At 52.2% G+C, this 19,981-nt stretch overlaps 1 protein-coding gene across 2 annotated transcripts in view; it reads right to left on the bottom strand.

Moving 5' to 3' along the window:
• Window positions 1-4,892: 4,892 nt before the first annotated feature.
• Window positions 4,893-19,981, bottom strand: part of DTX2 (deltex E3 ubiquitin ligase 2) — a 45,729-nt gene continuing 30,640 nt past the window's right edge. The window contains exons 5-10 of one of the 2 annotated variants that reach the window (XM_043963887.1): window positions 14,874-15,014; window positions 9,099-9,169; window positions 7,926-8,084; window positions 7,333-7,494; window positions 6,404-6,493; window positions 4,893-5,635 (exon numbers count right to left, since the gene is read on the bottom strand). In XM_043963887.1, the coding sequence (XP_043819822.1) occupies window positions 5,411-5,635; window positions 6,404-6,493; window positions 7,333-7,494; window positions 7,926-8,084; window positions 9,099-9,169; window positions 14,874-15,014 (848 nt within the window). In that variant the 3' untranslated portion in view covers window positions 4,893-5,410. The remainder of the gene's footprint in view (window positions 5,636-6,403; window positions 6,494-7,332; window positions 7,495-7,925; window positions 8,085-9,098; window positions 9,170-14,873; window positions 15,015-19,981) is intronic. The other variant, XM_043963886.1, reaches the window with a different exon arrangement.

The following is a 19,981-nucleotide window of genomic DNA, read 5'->3' as shown; positions in this document are numbered from 1 at the left end:
CTCCCCCATACAGCTGCAGGAGGGGTCTGAGAAAGGGCACTTGGGTGAGCTCAGTACCAGGTGGTGCTCAGCCGACGTGCCAGCCCTCCCCCATGGGAGGGGCCTCCCCTTTCCTTGTGACCCCTGGATACCACAGCTCTGAGCTCTATGCCCCTGCCCCCCCATCCAGTCTTCCCTCTGCGCCTCCAGGCTTCTAACCCCAGTAGGGCAGGGATGGGTGGTGGTGGGCAGGCCTCCCCCCCTCCATCTGCCTCTGGGCATGATTGAGATTCCTGGATGCTCTGGAGAGCACTCCCTCTCGCCTCAGATGATTTCTCTTTTCCCCTTGTCTCCTTGGCTGCAGACCCACTCAGAGGGCTAGAAGCTTCTCCTTGGTGTCTCAGGCCCAGGCACCTCTTTCTGAAGCCTCTCCACAAGCATTTATTAAGTACCTACTGCATACCAGGCACACAGGGCGCCGAGCCCTGGGCAATATAAAGAAAGGCAAAGCCACAGGTCCTACTTGTTACGCTCAGGGAGCTCTGGTCCTAACGGGAAGTTCATGCTTATCCTCGCTGGATCCCATTCTCACGAGTGAGAGACCTTGGGCAAGTCCCTTCACCAGGCTGAGCCTCAGTCTCCTCATCTGTAAAATGGGGACTTGTTAGTCCCTGATGATTCTGCCAGCTCTAGTATCCACCCATCACATGCGATCTGAGGCTGCTGTGTTCGTATCACCCCAATACTGTTTGGGGAGTGAGCTCTTTGCCCCTCCTCTCCACCTTTCACCAGTCCTGGCCAGCTTGGCCAGGGTCTCTCACCAAGAACACACTCAGCTGACTCATCAACTGCCTTAAAAACAGGGTACCCCAAAGGCAGGGAAGGACTAACCCTAACCCTTTGCCACTAAGGTAAGGAATGCTGAGAAATCCCAAATCCCTAAAGTCACCTCATTAAACTAGGACCAGCAGGAGCCCCAAAGCTCACATTCCCCAGCATCAAGGGGTTTGAATATCAAGGAGCTGCCAGATTCCCCAGGCATGAATCAGCCCCACTCCCTAGACCCTGGCTCCCCTCCCTCAATGCCTGGTCCTACTACTTGCCCCAGATAAGAACCCTATAAAAACCCACCAGGTTTGAGTGATTTGGGTGCCCCTTTCCAGAGGGGCCCTGAGCCCCTGCCCTGTTCCATCCTCCCTGACTGCCCCTTCTCATTGTGAGCATCTCCCCTGACCAAAGCCAACTCTCTGATCACTGTCTTGCTGAGTTCCGCGTCTCCTTGTATTCATTTAGGGCTGGAAGGGACCTTTGAAGCTTCTACTCCAGCCCCTCATTTCTTTAAAACTTAAATTTTTGGCGCAGCTAGGTGGTGCAGTGGATAACGCACCAGCCCTGGATTCAGGAGGTCCTGAGTTCAAATTCGGCCTCAGACACTCGGCACTTACTAGCTGTGTGACCTTGGGCAAGTCACTTAACTCTTATTGCCCTGCACCCCCCCCAAAAAGCACAAAACAAATGAAAAAAATGGAAACAAAAACAAACAATAAAAAACTTAAATTTTAAAATTTTGAACTTAACCAAATAAATTGGGCATTTCCTTCTACAGAGAACAGATGAAGAAGGTTGTATGTGAAACTGAGTTTCTATTACATAGAGCTCGCTTTTTCTTTTAAAGCGTAATTAATTCAAAAATAAAAATAAAAAGTATAATTAATACAGCATATAATAAAGTACAATAAATAACATAAAAATATAATCGATTCAACACAGAACTTTCCAAGTTGGTCTGTTTGTCCATGAATCCTTCTAGCTTGGTTTTCTCCCGTGCGTTTTATAAAAAAATGTTCCAATCATCTTTTTCTCTGTCCTTCCTTCCTTTCCTTTTTGTCACCTTTGCCAATCTTAGGGATATGAGGTAAAACCAGAGTTGCTCTAATTTGCATTTCTCTAATAATTAGCCACTTGGAGCATTTTTGTGTATGGTCGATAGCTTGGATTTCTTCCCTTGAAAACTGCCTGAGGGGCAGCTGGGCGGTGCAGTGGATAAAGCACTGGCCTTGGATTCAGAAGGACCTGAGTTCAAATCCAGCCTCAGACACTTGACACGTATTAGCTGCGTGACCTTGGGCAAGTCACTTAACCCTCATTGCCCCACAAAACAACAAAAAAAAGAAAACTGCCTGATCCTATCTTTTGACCATATTGGGGAATGGCTCTTGTTCTTATTAATTTGAATCAGTTCCCTATATAACTTGCATAGAAGACTTTTATGAGAAACTTTCTGCAAAGATCACACTCGCTTAGGAAGGGAATCCCTTCTGATTTTCACTGCATTGGTTTTTGCTAATCCCTTCATTCCACAGGTGAGGAAACCGAGGCCAGAAGCACCTGCCTAAGGTCACACAGAAAATAAGTGAGGGACCTTGGTTCTGGCCTTTCTGTGATCCTCCAGCCCTCATCATACTAAAAGAAGGCCCCGCCTCTATTCCTCTTAGAAGGCTAAACAGAGTCTCCCCCCGGGCAGCTTCAACTCCTTCCAAGTCAGCACTCCTGACACTATTCTTCCGGGAGCATGTCAGCCTGATGTGACCTTGCTTCCTTCTTCTCCATGTCTTTTTTTGTTTTTGTTTTTTTTCCTTTGGCTTTTTGCAGGGTAATGAGGGTTAAGTGACTCGCCCAGGGTCACACAGCTTTATGCACTGCACCACCTAGCTGCCCCCCTCCATGTCTTTTTTGTTTTTTGGGTTTTTTTGGTGAGGCAATTGGGGTTAAGTGACTTGCCTAGGGTCACACAGCTAGTGTCAAGTGTCTGAGGCCGGAATTGAACTCAGGTCCTCCTGAATCCAAGGTCAGTGCTTTATCCACTGCACCACCTAGCTGCCCCCCTCCATGTCTTTTTTGGGTTTTTTTGGCGAGGCAATTGGGGTTAAGTGACTTGCCTAGGGTCACACAGCTAGTAATTGTTAAGTGTCTGAGGCTGGATTTGAATTCAGGTCCTCCTGAATCCAGGGCCGGTGCTCTATCCACTGCGCCACCTAGCTGCCCCCCTCCATGTCTTTTATTATTTTTTATTTATTTTTTTTTTAGTGAGGCAATTGGGGTTAAGTGACTTGCCCAGGGTCACACAGCTAGTTAAGTATTAAGTGTCTGAGGCCGGATTTGAACTCAGGTACTCCTGACTCCAGGGCCGGTGCTCTATCCACTGCGCCATCTAGCTGCCCCCCTCCATGTCTTTTTAAGACCTATGTTGGTTGCAAAGTTCCACTGGGCCCCGCTTTGGCTACCTTAGGTGGGCACATTATCAGTTCCTACCCCTCATTTGGTGGGTCCTCTCCAAACTGTCTCCCTATCTACACACAGAGCAAAGAGACCATGGCCTTTGAGGCTCCCTGGAAGATTCCTACAGCTCATTCCTGCCTTGTCCCCATCTAAACCTTCAAGACGGTGCTGGAGGTCCTTCTGACACTGTCCCAGTTGGCTCTGATCTCTCCCTTCCCAGAATAGGCTGGAGGGAAACAGTTAACAATAGTAATTGTGAAAGAGAAAAGGGGGGAAATTGTACAAAAACATATTTACAGCAAATCTTTGTGGTGGCCAAGAACTGGAAATCACAGGAATGTCCATCAATGGGGGAATGACCAAAGAAGCTGCGGTATATGATGGTGATGGAGTATTATTGTGCTATAAGAAATGACAAGCAGGATGATTCCAGAAAATCCTGGAAAGACTCCTATGAACTGATGTGTAGGGAAGTGAGCAGAGCCGGGAGACCATTGTGCACAGTGACCGCAGTATTGTTCTATGAGCAATTGTGAATGACTTAACTCAGCAATACAATGACCCAAGACGATCCCGAGGGACTAATGATGAAGCATACTATCCATTCCCAGAGAAAGAACTGATATTGATTGAACACAGACTAAAAAAAAAAACAAAACACTTGAAGATTGTACATATATAACCTTTATCAGATTGGTCGATGTCTTGTGGAGGGGGGAGGAAAAAAAATTTGGAACTCTAAATCTTATGAAAATGAATGTTGAAAATTACCTTTACATGTAACTGGAAAAAATAAAATGTTTGTTGCAACAACAAAAAATAGCAACCATATATGACCTCTCCCTTCCCTCACTTCCTGTATTTCCCTTGGGTTAGTTCTGGACACCCCGCCAATTCCCTTCCTCAGAAATCCCCCTGGATTAGGGGCTAGACAACAGTATGGGTCCCGGGGAGAGAGGAAGGTGGCTGGTATTTTAAAACACAAGTGGATGCTCAGATCTGGACTAAGCCCTTCCCAGTCTAGGCCCAGGCCTCTCCCCCTCCCCACAGATCTGGTCACGGCCAGTCACTGCTGTGTCTGCCTCATCTCCTGGAAGGGCATCTGCCAGGGCTGTGCCCAAACAACATGGCATGAGGGTGGCATGGTGCTCTAAGTGGATGGGGGCCCTCCCAGCTTTCTCTTCCTCCCGCCTGGCTTAAACCACTACTGTTAGAGCCTTCTCCATTCCTCTCCACAGAGGGAAGGCACTGAAGACCCTAAAATGTGCTTACGAGCACACAGAGGAAGGTGGGCAAAGCTCCCCAAACCTCTGCCTGACTCTCAGAGCAAACCAACATATGGAACGGCCAGAGAACATGTGCTGGGCAAGGGAGCATCTTGGTCTTCAGGAAAATCTCTGTGGGTTTGAGCATCCCAAGAAGGGTCAAGGGGAATGGGGGAAGTGGCTGCTGAGATCAGTCTGTAAGGAACCAGCACTGTGCCCCCTCCCCGACTCCCGAAGCCCTACTCTCCCCAAGGACCTGGGGCTCTGGGAGGGCCAGCCGCAGCCCTGCCCTGGGATCTTGGCGTTTCAGCTTGGAAAACATCCACCAGGAAGCCCGTGTGCACGTGCAGAAGTAACAGAGCCAGGCGGTTGTCAGTATTTTGAGTTTATTGCAAGAAAAAAAGTATAGAAATTCCTAAAACCAGCAGTGAGGTATGAAGGAAGAGCTGACCCAGAGCCCCCCAAATGGGTGGGCGAGAGGCGGTCCCCTGAAAGGACGCCATCCTGGATCTGCAGGCACCACCATCTGGAGCCAACCACAGCCAGAAGACAGAACGGGTCTGCAGGAATCGAGGTAGCTGCATCTTTCAGACCTGCCAGACGACTACCCGGGCTTATGGCCTTTTCTGTGCACAGATCGAGGAAAGTAAGTCAAGATGTGCAAACTAGAAAAAATTCCAGGCATCCAGTGTAGCGAGATGCCCCGGGGCGTACGGCATCGGCATCATGGAAAAATATTGAGACCTCTGGACCGCTCGGTCAGTGCCTGACCCCCAGCCGCGTTATTGCTCCAAACAGGAGGGAGGAGACGGGGACGTAAGGCAGTCCGAGCTAGAGAATATTAGGGCTCCCCCAGGGCGCATCTCAGCCCTGGGGGCTGCGGGGCATCACTGATCGAGACAGTCCTCAGTCACCCCCTGGGCGGCCAGCTCTGCCAGCACGTTGTCCAGGTAGTTGGGGTCGGGGTAGCCGTGGCCAGTCACATTGTGGCCCATCTCTGTTTTGTGGTGGATCTCGTTCCACACCACCGTGTCCGTCTCCCCAGTGGTGCTTGAAGTTCCGACCGTGAAGATCAGGCGCCTTTTCCAGGCCACCTTTAGGAGCTCCAAGACCTAGGCAGGAAGGAGGGAAAGATGAATCAACTGCCAGGGAGGGAGCTGTGGTCAGAGTGTCATGGGGAGGGCTCTTTCATCACCCTAGCAAACCATGCGAGCCTCAGCACAAGACCAAGGCAGGAGCTATTACTGCTCCCATTTCACAGAGGAGGAAACTGAGGCTCAGAAGCATTACAGGATTTGCCCAAGGTCACAGAGCAGAATATGCAGTGAGCCGTCAGCATCCACAGATGTACGTGCATGGGAAGGCTCCACCTGCAGAAGGGATCCACTGGCAAAGTCATCAGGTCTAGGAGGTCCCAGGGCAGGGCCCGGCGTGCCCCTTGGCAAGGCCCACGTTGGACTGGCTGGCCCTGAGATGCTGGGCGGCTCTGCTGCTCCTTTCTGTCCCTGGTTTAAGCTTCAGAGAACCCAGCACAAGCAGCTCTGGGCTTCTCCTGGTTCCTCTGAGCAATGGGGCTTCCCCTGATCAAGGGGAGAGCCCCTAAGCTGGAGCAAGCAGGAGGCAGCCTCCTCCTCGCACCGGGGGAGCTGATGTGGGTGAATTCTTTACTCTGCCTCAATCAGCCAAAGAACCCAAAAGGGACAAGTGACAACAGCTAGCGCAAGCCCTTCATTTTACCGAGTGGGAAACCAAGGCCCAGGGAAGCCAAGATGAGACAGCAGGTTAGCGACAAAGCCAGGGTCCAAACCCCCAGGTTGTGTGTTCTCTGGGCCTGACCATTCTGCATCTGCAGGAAGGCAGAAGAGAGCGCCTTTCTTTACCTTTCTGCCCTGAGCATTGTCAGGGAGATAGCAGTGACGGGGAAATCCCCTGGCTGTGAACGGCTTTCCCGGATTCGGATGCTCAGGACCCTGCAATGGAAAACACAGGCTTGAAATCTACAGCCCTCGGCATTCAAGGCCAACGAAGGAAGCGCAGTTGTATTTCAATCCCACATCCACGGACTGCCCGGCCTGGCCCGAGCTGTCCCTGGCTGTGCCCCACCAGGGCTCAGGGCACTGTGGAAGCGCTCCCCAGGCTGCGGCTGCCTGACCTCTTGTCATCTGTGAGCATCCCCCTCCCCATCCTGCACACCCTTCACCACATGGTCCCCTCTATGAGATACTTCTGTGACTATGCCTGCTCACACTGATCCTCCTTTTCAATTTAACAAACATTAAGCACCAACAGTGTGCAAGCCAAGGCCTCACACTCCCAAGCTGAGCCTCAGCTCAGTGTTAGTTCATGTCTTAACATGGTCCCCCGCCCATGGGGACCTGCCATCTCCGAGACCCCAGATGATCTTGTCCTCAATCTGCCTTCTCGATGGGTCTGGCCCCATGACTAAGAGCTCCCCCAGGCAGCGACTCTCCCCATTTTCTGGTTTCCCCTTCGGCACCTTCAGGAAGTATTTGCTGAATTCAGTCAGAAACCTTCTCCCTGGTCCAGGGCCATGCGCAGACTAAAGTCCAGGGAGGCTGTGCGCCTGAGTGCGTCAGAACCATACAGAACTGAAGGCACGCCACAGAGGGACACACGCCACGGCCCTGGGCCCACCTAGTCGGGCCTGGCCGGGAGGGTTAACCTGTCTCATGACGGTCCAATGCCAGCCTGGCTGCCCATTTCCCTCACGAGGCCCGGCCCAGCGGGCGCCCCAGAGCCTGGAGGAGTGTCCACAGCACCGCCCCAGAGGACGAGCCAGCCGCACTACCTGAATTCCTCGAGGGATGTTGTAAATGATCTCTATCGTCCCGCAGTCTTCGTGGCCAGGGAGGGAGGCCTTGAACACAGCAAACTCCATCTTTCCTTTGGGCTGAGTTCCGGTTTTCTCCCCATAGATAGTTTTACAGGAGGGGCACTGAAGGCTTCCGTCCTATGGCAAATCAGTGGCACAGGCCTGTTGTTACTCACTGAATCACAGAGGCAAAGACCACGAATCTGGCCCACACCACAACCCTAAGAGGTACAGGATGATCACCCCCATTTCACAGGGGAGAAGACTGAGGCTACTTGCCCATGACCTCCCCCGGCCAGGAAGTGTCATGGGGGGGGGGGTGTGTGTGCAAGCCCTGGTCTTTGTGGTCCCTCAGATCTCTCTCAGAGCCAGGCCCGGGTGTATCTGGGAATAAAGCCAGTTCTCTTAACTCCCAACAGCCCTAAGTCTTATGCTGTGAACAGAATTTTCAAATTTCAAGAGCAAGGGAAGGGGGCCGCAAAGCCCCCTCCTCAGAAGACTTGGCTCTGCTCCTTGTTCCCCAGAGGTATAGCGCCACCAGCTGGACAAGCTGCAGCGGCCATGCCTACCTTGTTCCCGGTCTGGTACATGGCCAGCACGCAGAGCAGGTGAAAGGTGTGGCTGCATCTGATGAGCCGCCCCACGGCATCAGGGCCGATTTTCTTGCTCTCTATCACGTCGCTGTAGCCAGAGGGGGTGGACAACTTCTCCATACAGATGATGCAGTCCTAGAGAGGGGCAGAGAGGAAAGGCACTGAGGTCCATCCGAGGGGGAACGCTCAATGTTCAGCTCAGGAGACAGTGCAGGCGGCAGCACATAAAACCCTGACTAGGCAGAACATCTCTGAGCACTTAACTTATAGGGGAAAGAGGCAAGCGCTCAAAAAAAGGGAAACCAGCAGGAATTCAGTTAGGTGGGAAAAATCACACTCCCAAGTGACATGCTGAGGTCAGTGCACCTATTGAGCACCTCAGACTCAGGACGGTGCCAACAGGCAGCACTAAGGATGGTGCCAGGCACACGTGTTGTCGTTTTGGTCATTTTTCAGTGGTGTCTGACTCTGACCCCACTTAGGGTCTTCTTGGCAGAGACACTGGAGTGGTTTGCCATTTCCTTCTCCAGCTCATTTTACAGATAAGGAAACCGAGGCAAGCAGGGTGAAGTGACTTGCCCAGGGTCACCCAGCTAGGAAGTGTCAGGGGCCAGATCTGAACTCAGGAGGATGAGTCTTCCTGACTCCAAGCCCAGCACTCTATCTACTGCAGCACCTACACTTGCCTGGCATACAGTAGGTAGTTAATAAATCTTGTTCACTGTGCTGAACAGTTGGAGCTGCTGCTAACTCTACACGGAGCTGGCCTGACAACATTGTCTCCTGAGAAGGCTTCCAGCCAGGGCCCCTTTCCTTCAGGCCTTGGGCTGGGTTTTTCTGCCTTTTGGCTTGGATCTATATGCCCAGGCCTAGCAGAGCACCTGGCATGTAGCAGACACTCAGGAACTGCTTGCCAGCCTGACTGGGTCTGGGTGCATCGGGTGTGCAGCACGTTTATCCCCTCTGGTTCAGAGGCATCATCCCAGGTGCTCAGCGGCCGTCCTGCATTCCGGCTAGGAGCGGGCAGGAGCCCCTTCCTCTTCTGCGGGGATGGCCCCGGTCTGCAAGTGGCCCATGCTCGGCCCCGAGAGGAGGGGGGACCTGCTGGAAACACGGCTTCCCTCCCCACTGTGTCCACCGGGGGCTCACCTCATCAGGGGGGGTCTTCAGCTCTTCAGAGTAGTTCTTAAGTACCTGCTCAGGCTCCCGCGACGCTGCATCTGAAAAAAAAAAAAAGGTCCAAGAGAGGAAGAGACGATGTTTCCTATGGCACAGAAACAGGGGAGGGGACTGAGGCCAGAGGGAGAAGAGCAAGTGAGAAAGGTCCAAGCTGCCAGGGGGAAAAAACATCAGTTAAAAGGGTAAGACGGAGAAGGTGAATGGACAAGGAGAGAGACACCCCAAGAGGCCCCAGGCAGAACAGGCCAGGGAGCAGTCCTTTCCATGCACAAGCTAAGGGCCACGACTGTTTTGAGAAGAGGAGGCAGCGACAGCTGAGAGCAGCCCCAAGCCCGTGTCACCCGCTCAGCTGCCTCTGGGCAGACTAGCACTGGCCTCTTCCAGTGGGGTACCAAGGATCTGACAATCCGCCGACTCCCTCGCTGGAGGAGAGGCTGGTGTCAGGGCCTGTACGTGCATCCCCTGCTTCCTCCATCTGCTGTGACCTGAGACTATGCTCCTTAACATCAAGTGCCCCCACGGACCCTTCCTGGACCAGGGGGCCCCCTACAACTGTTCTCCTACCGCAGGCACCCCACAACCCCAGTTATCTAAGCTGGCTTTTAAACAGGGCTAGTGCCCGTGTCTCTGGATGGCTGGGAGGACCCGTGCACAGTCTACACTTCATTTGGAAGCCGGGTCACTTCTATCCATGCCTCCTAGTCCTATCCCCTGGGGTCCAGCAGAAGAATCCGAACCCCTCTTCCTTGGGCAGCCTTTCAAACACACGGTGCTGGCTGCTCCTTCCCTCTGCTAGCCTGTGGCTCCAGGAGCTGAGCATCCTCGGTTACGTCCGGGGATGCAGCGTCTAGAGCGGAGCCGCATGGGAGAGAGGCTGAGGAGGGGGCTGGGACCAAGAGGACAGCCTGAGCCCACCTTGCTTCAGGGGCCCCTCAAACGGGGCCATGGCCGACCCTGCCCGGCTCTCAGGGTTCTCACGCCATGGAAGTGAAGGGTGGACAAGAGAGGACGCTGTAAAGTGAGGTATGAATTGGGGCCTTTCTTACTAGGACGAGTGCTGACCATCCTAGTGGTAGGAACAATCTACCACAACTCCGCTGCACCCAGGAGCTCCCCGTGGTGAAGACGTCTATTTCTGCTCAGGGCCAGTCTGGGAATTGGTCTGGCAAACTTTGCACATTATTTCAAGGGGTTTTATTTCTTTTTTCCAATCGGAGAGTGAGAAAATAAATGCGTGTTAATTGAAAATAACATTTTTTAAAGTTAAAAGAAACAGGCCAGAGAATAAATGAGTGAACTGGAAGGTGGGTCATTAGGGTAGAAAGAGCAAGGCCGGATGGCTCCTCTGTACAGCTGCTGAGGGGCCGGAGGAAAGCAAGAGAAGCTGTGGGCCCGAACACGGAGCAAAGGGCAGAAATGAGCCCCGACCGGGAGATAATCCCTGAGCTGGGGGAACCTCAAGAGGCTTCTATTTAATGAAACTTCATTGCAAATGGATCCAAGAATGGGGCTGTGCACAGGTGTCCGTAAAGTGGCTGTAAAGGGATGTTTTTAAAGACAGCCTGAATACCAGGACCAGAGCTTTAGCGCTAGAGGGGACTTGGGGTCCTCTAATCCAACCCTCTCATTTACTCAATGGGGAAAGTGAGGCCCTGAGAGGTGAATACATCCCCTCCCCCTGAATTCAGAGCCCCTAACTCCCCTGGCTCTGGCAGCTGAGACCCCTCCTCAAGGGAGGGCAGCTTCTGGGGGGCAGGGACCGGGGGAGCCACTGGTGGAAGTGGGTGGAAGAGTCTCCCTCACAGACAAAAAGCCAATCTTCCCAACACACTGTTCTCTATCCCGGGGGAGGTGGGTTTGCTGCCCCAAGGTCTCTAAAGGGAATCAGAACAAGACTTCTAACAGATCCCTCAGCAGCCTTCCTAGGCTGAGCCAACAGGGAAGAACGAGGCCTTCCTGGAATCCATGACCAGGCAAGAACACTGGCTCTGCCCCATGAACAATGAGTTCCTCAAAAATTCACCATCATTGCAGTTCCCTATCAGGAGAGTCTTGTTTTTCTTCCTAGGCAGGGGGGAAACAGTGCTTGAAGGAGTGAGTACCCGTGGACCGTAAGCTCTGTGAAGGCAGGATCACTGGATTTGGGTCTGGTATCTCTAGTGCCTAGAAGACAGGAGCCCAGTAAGAAAGAACAACTGGGAAAAACAAAACAAAACTGAATCTTGTGAAACTATGGCCATGTCTGGCCCCCAAGAGAGTCCTGAGAACGTACCTCCTTCCTTCCCTCCTTAGGAAACAGAGGTAATCATAGGCGGGAAATTGCAGATTTTGGAGTCTATTAACACATTGGTTACTTTTAAGTTTTTTTCTTTTTTTTTTTACTATAAGAGATAATTCTCTGTGAGGGGTAAAGATATATTGGGAAATGCAGGTGGTGGAAAAAATGAAAGATCTCTAAAAATCTAAGTGTTAAAGCTACTTGGGGTGGGGGGAAGCAGCTAAGTGGTGCAGTAGATAAAGCACCTGTCCAGGATTCCAGGACCTGAGTTCAAATCCGGACTTCAGACACTTGATAATTACTAGCTGTGTGGCCCTGGGCAAGTCACTTAACCCTTATTGTCCCGCAAAAAAAAATTAAATTAAATTAAAAAAAAGCTATTTGGGATGCTGGAGTCTAGAGCTCTCCTCCTAGATTAATCGGAAACCACTGGGCCATCACTTTATTAGGTGAGGGTATATGCCAGAGTAGACTCATCCTGCTTCCTACCAAAATCAGTGATGCTTTTCTCCCTTGGAAAGGGCCAGGATCGTGGGTTTTGTTCAGCCTCCTCACTCTAAAGATGACAAACTGAGACCCAGATATCATGAGACTTGTCCAAGGTCTCTCAGATAACAGCAGAGACTACAGAGCCAGCACTTTGCCCACTGTCCCCCACCTAGCTCTCTAGAATCTAGTCAATAATAAATTGCTGCTGGGGGCAGCTAGGTGGCGCAGTGGATAGAGCAGCAGCCCTGGATTCAGGAGGACCTGAGTTCAAATCCGACCTCAGACACTTGACACTTACTAGCTGTGTGACCCTGGGCAAGTCACTTAACCCTCATTGCTCTACAAAAATAAATAAATAAATAAACTGATGCTGCTGAGCATTCTAATTTGCCTTAATCTGGGGCACTCTAATAGCTCCAAAGCCAAGGGCTCCTAACGAAGACCAATACAGCAAAGCAAGCTGGGAGAATGAAGCTTGGGCGCCCCACATGCAGCTTGGGGGCAGACACTCTTCTGAGGACCTGTAAGTCTCTTGGTGGTTTCTGAGCTGCCTCAGAGACGTCCTTGGCATTTCTAAGAGTGGCGCTCCTGTGTTCTAGAGGCTGGAGTTGAGGATGCCGAGACGACTCTCTTCCCCCCAGCTGCTCTTCTCAGGACAACCCAATGGAAGAGGTTGGTGGGATAGGAGAGGACTTTGGGCTGCACCTTCCAGTGCGAGGGGCCACTCCATGCTGGGCCAGATCAAACCTCTCAGTGAGGTCTGTAGAACGGCGGAGAACATGAGGCTGGACAGACGCTCTCTGCGTCCTTAGCCAGAAAGCTGATGAGGAAAGTGAGGCTCAGAGAGGGGAGTAGGAGGCACGTTGTGAGTGGTGACAGGTGAATTCTGAACCTGGGAAAGTGGAGGGGAGGGACAAGCATGCATATTAAATGAGGCCCTTTGCAGCGGAGGCTGATGCCAATGGCCAGGTTGTGCCTCTGGCAGACAACACTCTCCCCACGCAAAGCTTTGCAGTTTTTCTCTGATGAAAAAGGAGGCTAGCTGCATCACTCGATTCCAAGCTACTCTGAGCATTTTCTATGTTGTATGTATCGGCTGATGGGTTCCTGTGGGTTCTCTCTGCCTCCTACACTTTCTGTAGGTGAAACAAAGGCTGTCCTATACCCAGTATGTATTTGTTACTACCTACCTCACGTCCCTGTTGCTGCCTGAACACAAACGATGCACAAGAGACACTCCTGTGAGTATCTTGGTAGCCACAAAGAGATATTTTAGGGCCACCACCAATACTGAGCCCCAGTCTGGGTGAACCAGAGGTTGCGGGGCCCAGCCAAAAGCATTTAAGTGCTTCTCAGCACTGGGCTAAACTCTGGGAATACAAATAAAGGCAAATGCCCTCAAGGAGCTCATAGTCTAATATGGGGGACGATGTGCAACAACTGGACGCCTGAGATACGCACAATATAAACAGAAGGTAACTGAGAGGGCTCAAGCACGGGGGAGAGCAGGAATGAGAGAGGCCAGAAGGTGGGCTATGGGCTCGATTCTTTTCTCAGACGAATTCTGAAAGACCAGCAGGATGCCCCAGTGTCCCTGGAGTCCTCGGGCTAGCCTGTGCTCAGAGGTTACCCGGCCCAATGAGCTGAATGCTTGTCTCCCCACCCATCTCAGAACTCAGAGCCAGATGCCCCTGGGAGAGAGGCCAGGTTCCAGAAGGACAGGTCGCAGTGGCCTTTTGGCTGTGGTTTTCCCCCATCCACTGAGTGGCTGAGGCTCCTGGGAAGACCAGTCTGTCACCCAGGACACAAGTCTCTGATGGCAAACCCAAACACAATGGGAAACTGTTACCCAAATGGAGGGCCAAGTCAGAGAGTCACACACAGCTGAGTGCTTAACAACGTTTGGGATTTTTCCTACTGAAAAATGACAGAGTGTGAATCTTGGGTTAGCCTAAAACTACACCTTGGTGCTGTGGTCAGCATATTAGACTTGTGGTCAGAAAGACCTGGGTGCAAATCCTGCCTGACAGTTCCTAGCAAGTCACTTCACCTTTGTGCCTCAGTCTCCTCTCTAAAATGGGGACAGTAGTGTCTACTTTACAGAGTTGTTGTGAGGCGCAGATGAGACAATCCATTTGCAGGGTCTCGTGTGACAGTCACCATCCTGAGGATCCCCACTGTCATCAACTTTACTTTCAAGTTTTGTTTTTAAATAACAACGGCCGACACAATGAAGATCTCAGGTCTAGGGCTAGAAGGGTCCTTAGAGCGCCTAGTCCGGCCCCTTCATTCTGCACAGCAGAGACAGGAAGACTTGGCTGAGTTCACGGCGGTCTTGGGTGGCAGAGCTGGGACTGGCTCAGGACACAGCCGTCCACCGACTCTCAACCTCGTCTCTTTCCACTGAGCCACAGGGTATTCAGGGTATTTAAGAATGGCTCGCAAGGTGAAGGCGAGCTACCTCCAGAAATCTGGGGGAATGCACCATTCTGTGGGCACTTCCCTAAATGTGAGTGAGCATCACTCATGTCGACAATGCAGGACAGACCTGGGTGTGCCTAGTGCCACCTCGTGGGCAGTGTGGGAGAGTCAGCGAAGGGCAAAGGGGAAAGGAACGTTATCAGGGGTGTCCTTCTTCATATCCCTCACTAGAAACTTCCACCTTCATCAAGGACACACTGCCTAGGGTGAGAGGGGCGGGCCTAGTTTTGAACAGGGCGAGATCACCCAGCTCCAGGGGTTTGTTCCACTGGCTCAATAGTCACTATGCCCTCACTATTCAAACTTCCCTAGAAAAAGCTTTGAAACTGGGGTGTCACGGGTGCCGCCGACAACAAAAAGGAGAAGCGCCGGCCTCTCGCTGCCCAACCCGAGGAGGTCAGAACGGGAGGGTCCCAGAGGCTGCGTGGAAATGAGAGAAGAGCACGGCGTAAGCGAAGACAGGAGGAGACCACAGAGCATTTGTGAACAGCAACTACCTTTCACGGACATTTTCCTCAGTCTCTTGACTGAGCTGTGATTTTTAGTGGGCATACAGGAGGCAGGAGGGCTGGCAGGCTGTGGTGCACGAGTAAGACACACAGGGAGTCCGATGGCTGACATCAGAATACTCGTCATGCCTATACGGGTGGGGGTGGGGGGTGAAGGCAAACATGCAGACAGGGAGAAACAACGGGGGAGAAACAATAAAAGGAATCAATTAAGCAAGTAAAAAGTAAAACAAGTCCCCAAACCCCAAATTAAATCCAAGTCAAAGGCAGGAACATCTGGGAACCAAAACCCAAACCGCTCCCCAGATGTGGGGCTGAGATGCCCAGCTGAGCCCACGAGCATTCCAGGGAACAGAGCTTAAGGCTTCCCGGGGCCACCAGATTGTCAAGGCCCCCCCATCACTTAGTGCTCAGAATGTACAGGTGAGGCCCCAGCCCAGAGGCAGGTGCACCCATGTCACTGCCTCCTGGCTAGGCCTGGACTACATGTCATCAGAGAAGCTTCTGCAGGTGATTTGTGGCAGGCCTCACTGAAGACGGGACAGTCAGAGAGACGACAAAGAGGAGGCATGTTAGAAGCACAAGAGCTAGAGACCCTGGCTGGGCGGGACACGGCTACATGGCTTACCTGAGGCCTTCAGACACCCCCCACCCACATGTGCTCTTCCACACGCCCCCCTGGCCACTGCCAGTGCACGCTCCAGCTAGGTGTGGAGACATTTACATAAGGAAACCGCAGCTCTGGGAGCCCGGACGCCAGCACGAGGCAGACTTGTGGGAGTCTGTGCAGAGTAACTGCGCCCCCTCGCCTTGGTCACACCTTCCATTACTCTAAATGATTTAATTTGTGACTGAAATGACTGCCCAGAAGGCCTGTGAATTCTCTGGCCTTCTCACTCTGCTACAACGCCTATGTCTCCAGAGACATGTCTCAGCCCATATTCAAGCACTCATTCTGCTGGGCCCAGCCCTCTGCTGAGCCCAGGTTAAATGAGAGCAGTGGGATTTTGCACCCATGCCATCCATCTGTTCCCTCTTTCAAAAGGAAAAGGGAAGCAGCCAAGGGTTGTCCAGCTGACTAAGGGACCAAAGGCTAGATGTCCCTGATTCAATTAGGGCTTCCCTGCCTGATTTAATTACAGCTAATGAATGCAGAAAGCTCTCATTGAGTAGCCCAGGCAAGAGAATTCAGCAGTCAAGAGAATTCAGCTAGGTCAGAAGCCTAAAGCCAGGCCACGGCACAAAGGATAAAAGAACAACCACAGGAACCACAGTTGGGGAGCTCTAAATAAATGGGTATTTCCCCCATGGAGGTGAACTCATTCATTCTCTTCCCCAGCCTTAGGCTTTCAAATTTCCCTGTTTCTTCTATCTTCGCATGTAGCTGGGTTTGAAAACGAGTCGTCCCTCCCCGACTTCACTTCGGCCCCTTCTTTTCATGCAGAGCCCCAGCCCTGGTGCAGACCCCAACTACCTGGGGTTATGGAGAAAGCCTAAACACCCGAGTGGTCACCCTGCTTGTGGCCTCTCCCTGCTCTGGTCAAAGCCAGTCTCATCCCCTTGCTCACACGGTTCAAGTCTGGGACTCCGTTAAGTTGGGCTGTTTCCTGTCTGCCCTTTCACTGAAACTCTCGACGGTCCCTGATATGGCAAAACTGGTCAGAAGCTTCTAGTTTTTCTTAAGAGGCCGCTCAGACACAGGCTGTCCTCAAAAGGCCTCTCCCAGCCTCACCAAGTGTACTTTAGAGCCCAGCTCCTCAAACCGGGGCTCGTGACAAAATCTGGCAGTAAATGTTTGATTCATCTACCCATTTTACATACCCACATGCCCAGGGAGACATAAAAATTTCTCAGAAGGGTTGGCAAGTGGAAAAAGTTGAAGAAGCCCTGCCCTAGATTAAGGGCAATGGGCAGTTGGGGAGCGCCAGAGTGCGCAGAGAACTGGGCCTGGAGTCAGGAAGATTCATCTTCCTGAGTTCAAATCTGGCCTCAGTCACTCACTAGGTCACTGTGTGACCTTGGGCAAGTGTCTCCACCCTGTCTGCCTCAGTTTCCTCATCTATAAAATGGGCTGGAGAAGGGAATGGCAAAGCTCTCCAGGATCTTTGCCAAGAAAACCCCACGTGGGATCACGACTGACAGACAACTGAACGACGCAGGATCCTGAGCCATGCTCCTCCCACACCTACCTGTCCGGATCCCAATAGTGCAAGTGAACCTTGAGAAGGCTGGCAACACGTGGGCTCCCCTTCTCCTTCAAGGGGTGCCCTGGCCCCAGTGACCTCTCCTCTGGCCCCACAATTCACCATACCAACTGCCTCGTGTGGCAGCTGAGCTTTGAACGTCTTGGTTCCTCAGCCCAATTCAACAGCATGTACAGAGCACCTGTTATCGGCTGCTCCGACAGCTCCCCAAGGCCCAGACGGATGGTCTGGGAGCTCTGAGTGCCTGGGGGTCAGGGGCTGTGCTTCTAGACTGATCGGTTGTCACTGACACAGCAGAGCAAGGGAAGGGTATGGAGCAAACGCTCAGGCGAGCCTCAGTGATGGCGGGGAGCAGCGTGTTTCTGGGGACACTCAAAAGGAAATGTCTGTATTGGACTGGAAGACCTAAGATGCCTCCCCTAGTGTTCCTCGACACTAACAAACGTTTCCAGATGAAGTGTTAGGGATGGATGACTCCCAAGACGGGTGGGTGTGGTTGTACTGGAAATAAACTTGAGCGAAGGCTGTCCCAGGGAGGATGACCTGGGTCCCCCTTCTGACCCATCTCTGACTACTTGGTCATTCAATGGGGACGGTCATTCGCTAGGTACCACTGCCTACCAGCTCAGCTTAAGAGGCCTCTTGACAAAGTCTGCTGGGCAGTGTAATGGTTGGAATGACGCCACCTACTGGAGACTTGCTGTGGGAAAGCTCCACCATGAGGAAAATGCCTCAGAGGCATTGTGGCTTTTCCTTGGCGTCAGGAAATGATGTTTGCTCATGGGTGCTGTCTATCAAGGCTACCAGCCAATCAACTAAAGAAGCACAGTCATGCAACGGTTCCCCCGAGAATGGTAAGTTAGGGAGTAGTGTTGCTGGGTTAAGAACTGTGCAGCGAGGGGCAGCTAGATGGCGCAGTGGATAGAGTACTGGCCTTGGAGTCAGGAGTACCCGAGTTCAAATCCGGCCTCAGACACTTAACACTTACTAGCTGTGTGACCCTGGGCAAGTCACTTAACCCCAATTGCCTCACTAAAAAAAATAAATAAATAAAAATAAAAGAACTGTGCAGCGTTTTAAAGTGATATTCTCATTACCTAACAGGGTTATTTCATATTTAGCCAGCCTTTGATCTGAAAAGGCTTGTGTCCTGTGACATAGTGAGAGAGCCTCCACTTCGTGAGGGCATTGCACAGTTAGAGGGTTACCTAGGACCAAATCAGAGGCTGTCAGTGATAACCAATCAGTCTAGAAGGGGCCCCTGGCCCCCAGGCACTCAGAGCTCCCAGACCATCCCTCTGGGCCTTGGGGAGCCATCGGAGCAGCCGATAACAGGTGCTCTGTACATGCTGTTGAATCGGGCTGAGGAACTAAGACATTCAAAGCTCGGCTGCCACACGAGGCAGTTGGTGTGGTGAATTGTGGGGCCAAAGGAGCTGGAACCGAACCCAGCTCTCAATGCAAGGGTGCACCACCTCTCGTGCCCCTTAACAGTGGCAATGTGTTCCTTAAAACGTAACTGGGGGGTGGGATTCAGAGCCCTTGCTGGCCCTTATTCAGCAGCACAATTGCTATTTAACAAGTACAGGATGTTGTCAGGAGGGGTCCTCTGGGGCCACACGTCCCCAGCCCCCTCCCGGCAGGCCAAGGCCAGGCTGGCTTTGTCCTTTTCTATAGGCTCCCAACAGGGGTTACACTGAAGCCATGTGCTTCTTGGATTTGAGTGTAGAAAGGACAAGCTCTTTGCTGCACGCTGGATCCCTTCACTGTTGGCATCAAAGCCTGAAGCCAGTAATAGCAGGGGCCTGGATCGTCAGTGTCTCCTGTAGCTCACCTTCTTTCAGCCTCCCCACAGAAGGGCAGCAGGTGCCTCCTGGCCAGTCCCGTCCAGGGATCTCTACCCTTCCAATCCATTGGCCAGCAGCTCATTTCCTCGCTTCCCTGCCCAAGAAGGTACCGGGGGTCTCCTCTATCTCAGGTGGAATCGGCTTTGCCGCCCCCCACTCCAGGCAGGCTGGGCTCGCTGCTGCTCTGTGACTCTACCCTGGTCATTTCTACCTCTGAATCTTTGTTCACATCATTTCTTCCACTGCACAGAACATACCTCCCACCCCTTGTGCGTCTTTCCAGGGTCAGCCAAGAGCTCACCTCATCTTGCCATTCTGAAATTCTGCAACCCTCAGTGCCTCTTAGAGATGTTGGGAGGAGATAAACTGCAGCTAGTTTGCCTGTCTCACCTCTCTTCTAGATAGAGTAAACTCCTAGAGAGCAGAGGCTGCCCCATCCCTCTTGGTCCTGACCACACAGAGCCTTCCTGCACACAGTAGGTGTTTTGAAGATGAGTTGAATAAAGCCAAAGGCCATAAAGACAGACTAATTAGAGGCTCTGAAAAATGACTGAAGGGGAAAGCAGTGGGGAGGGGGGGTAGATTTCCAACCCTGGCCATCAATGACTGTGAAATCTTTTCTTTTTATTGTAGCTTCAGAAATGGGCCCAGGTTTGTGAATCACAAAACAGTTCCAAGGACAAAGAACGCTGGGTTCTTTGTAGCTGAGGACTGCAGGGGGTTTAGATCAGGTGCCTCCCTCAGCCTCCTCCTGATAGACGTCACCTGGGAATATCCAATGACCAGAAAGTGGAGCCCAGGGAAAGAACCCAGGAGCCTCGGGTGCTCCCTGGACTCTGCCACAGCCCCCAGTACCCACTAGGATGGGTCATGGAGCCCTCGGGGTATGTTCATGGCATCAGGATAGATAGCACACCCTGCCCCCAGCGACAAGCTCCAGGATAGCTAGCGGATGCATGGACACATGGGAGCGTCCTTACCATGGAAAAGAAGGGGGAGTGTTTGTGGAGAACACGCCCGCCTAGACTTTGGCTTTTGCACAGAG

Source organism: Dromiciops gliroides, chromosome 4, assembly GCF_019393635.1.
Source record: "Dromiciops gliroides isolate mDroGli1 chromosome 4, mDroGli1.pri, whole genome shotgun sequence".
NCBI lineage: Eukaryota > Metazoa > Chordata > Mammalia > Microbiotheria > Microbiotheriidae > Dromiciops > Dromiciops gliroides.
This window is presented reverse-complemented; position numbering and strand designations above follow the sequence as displayed.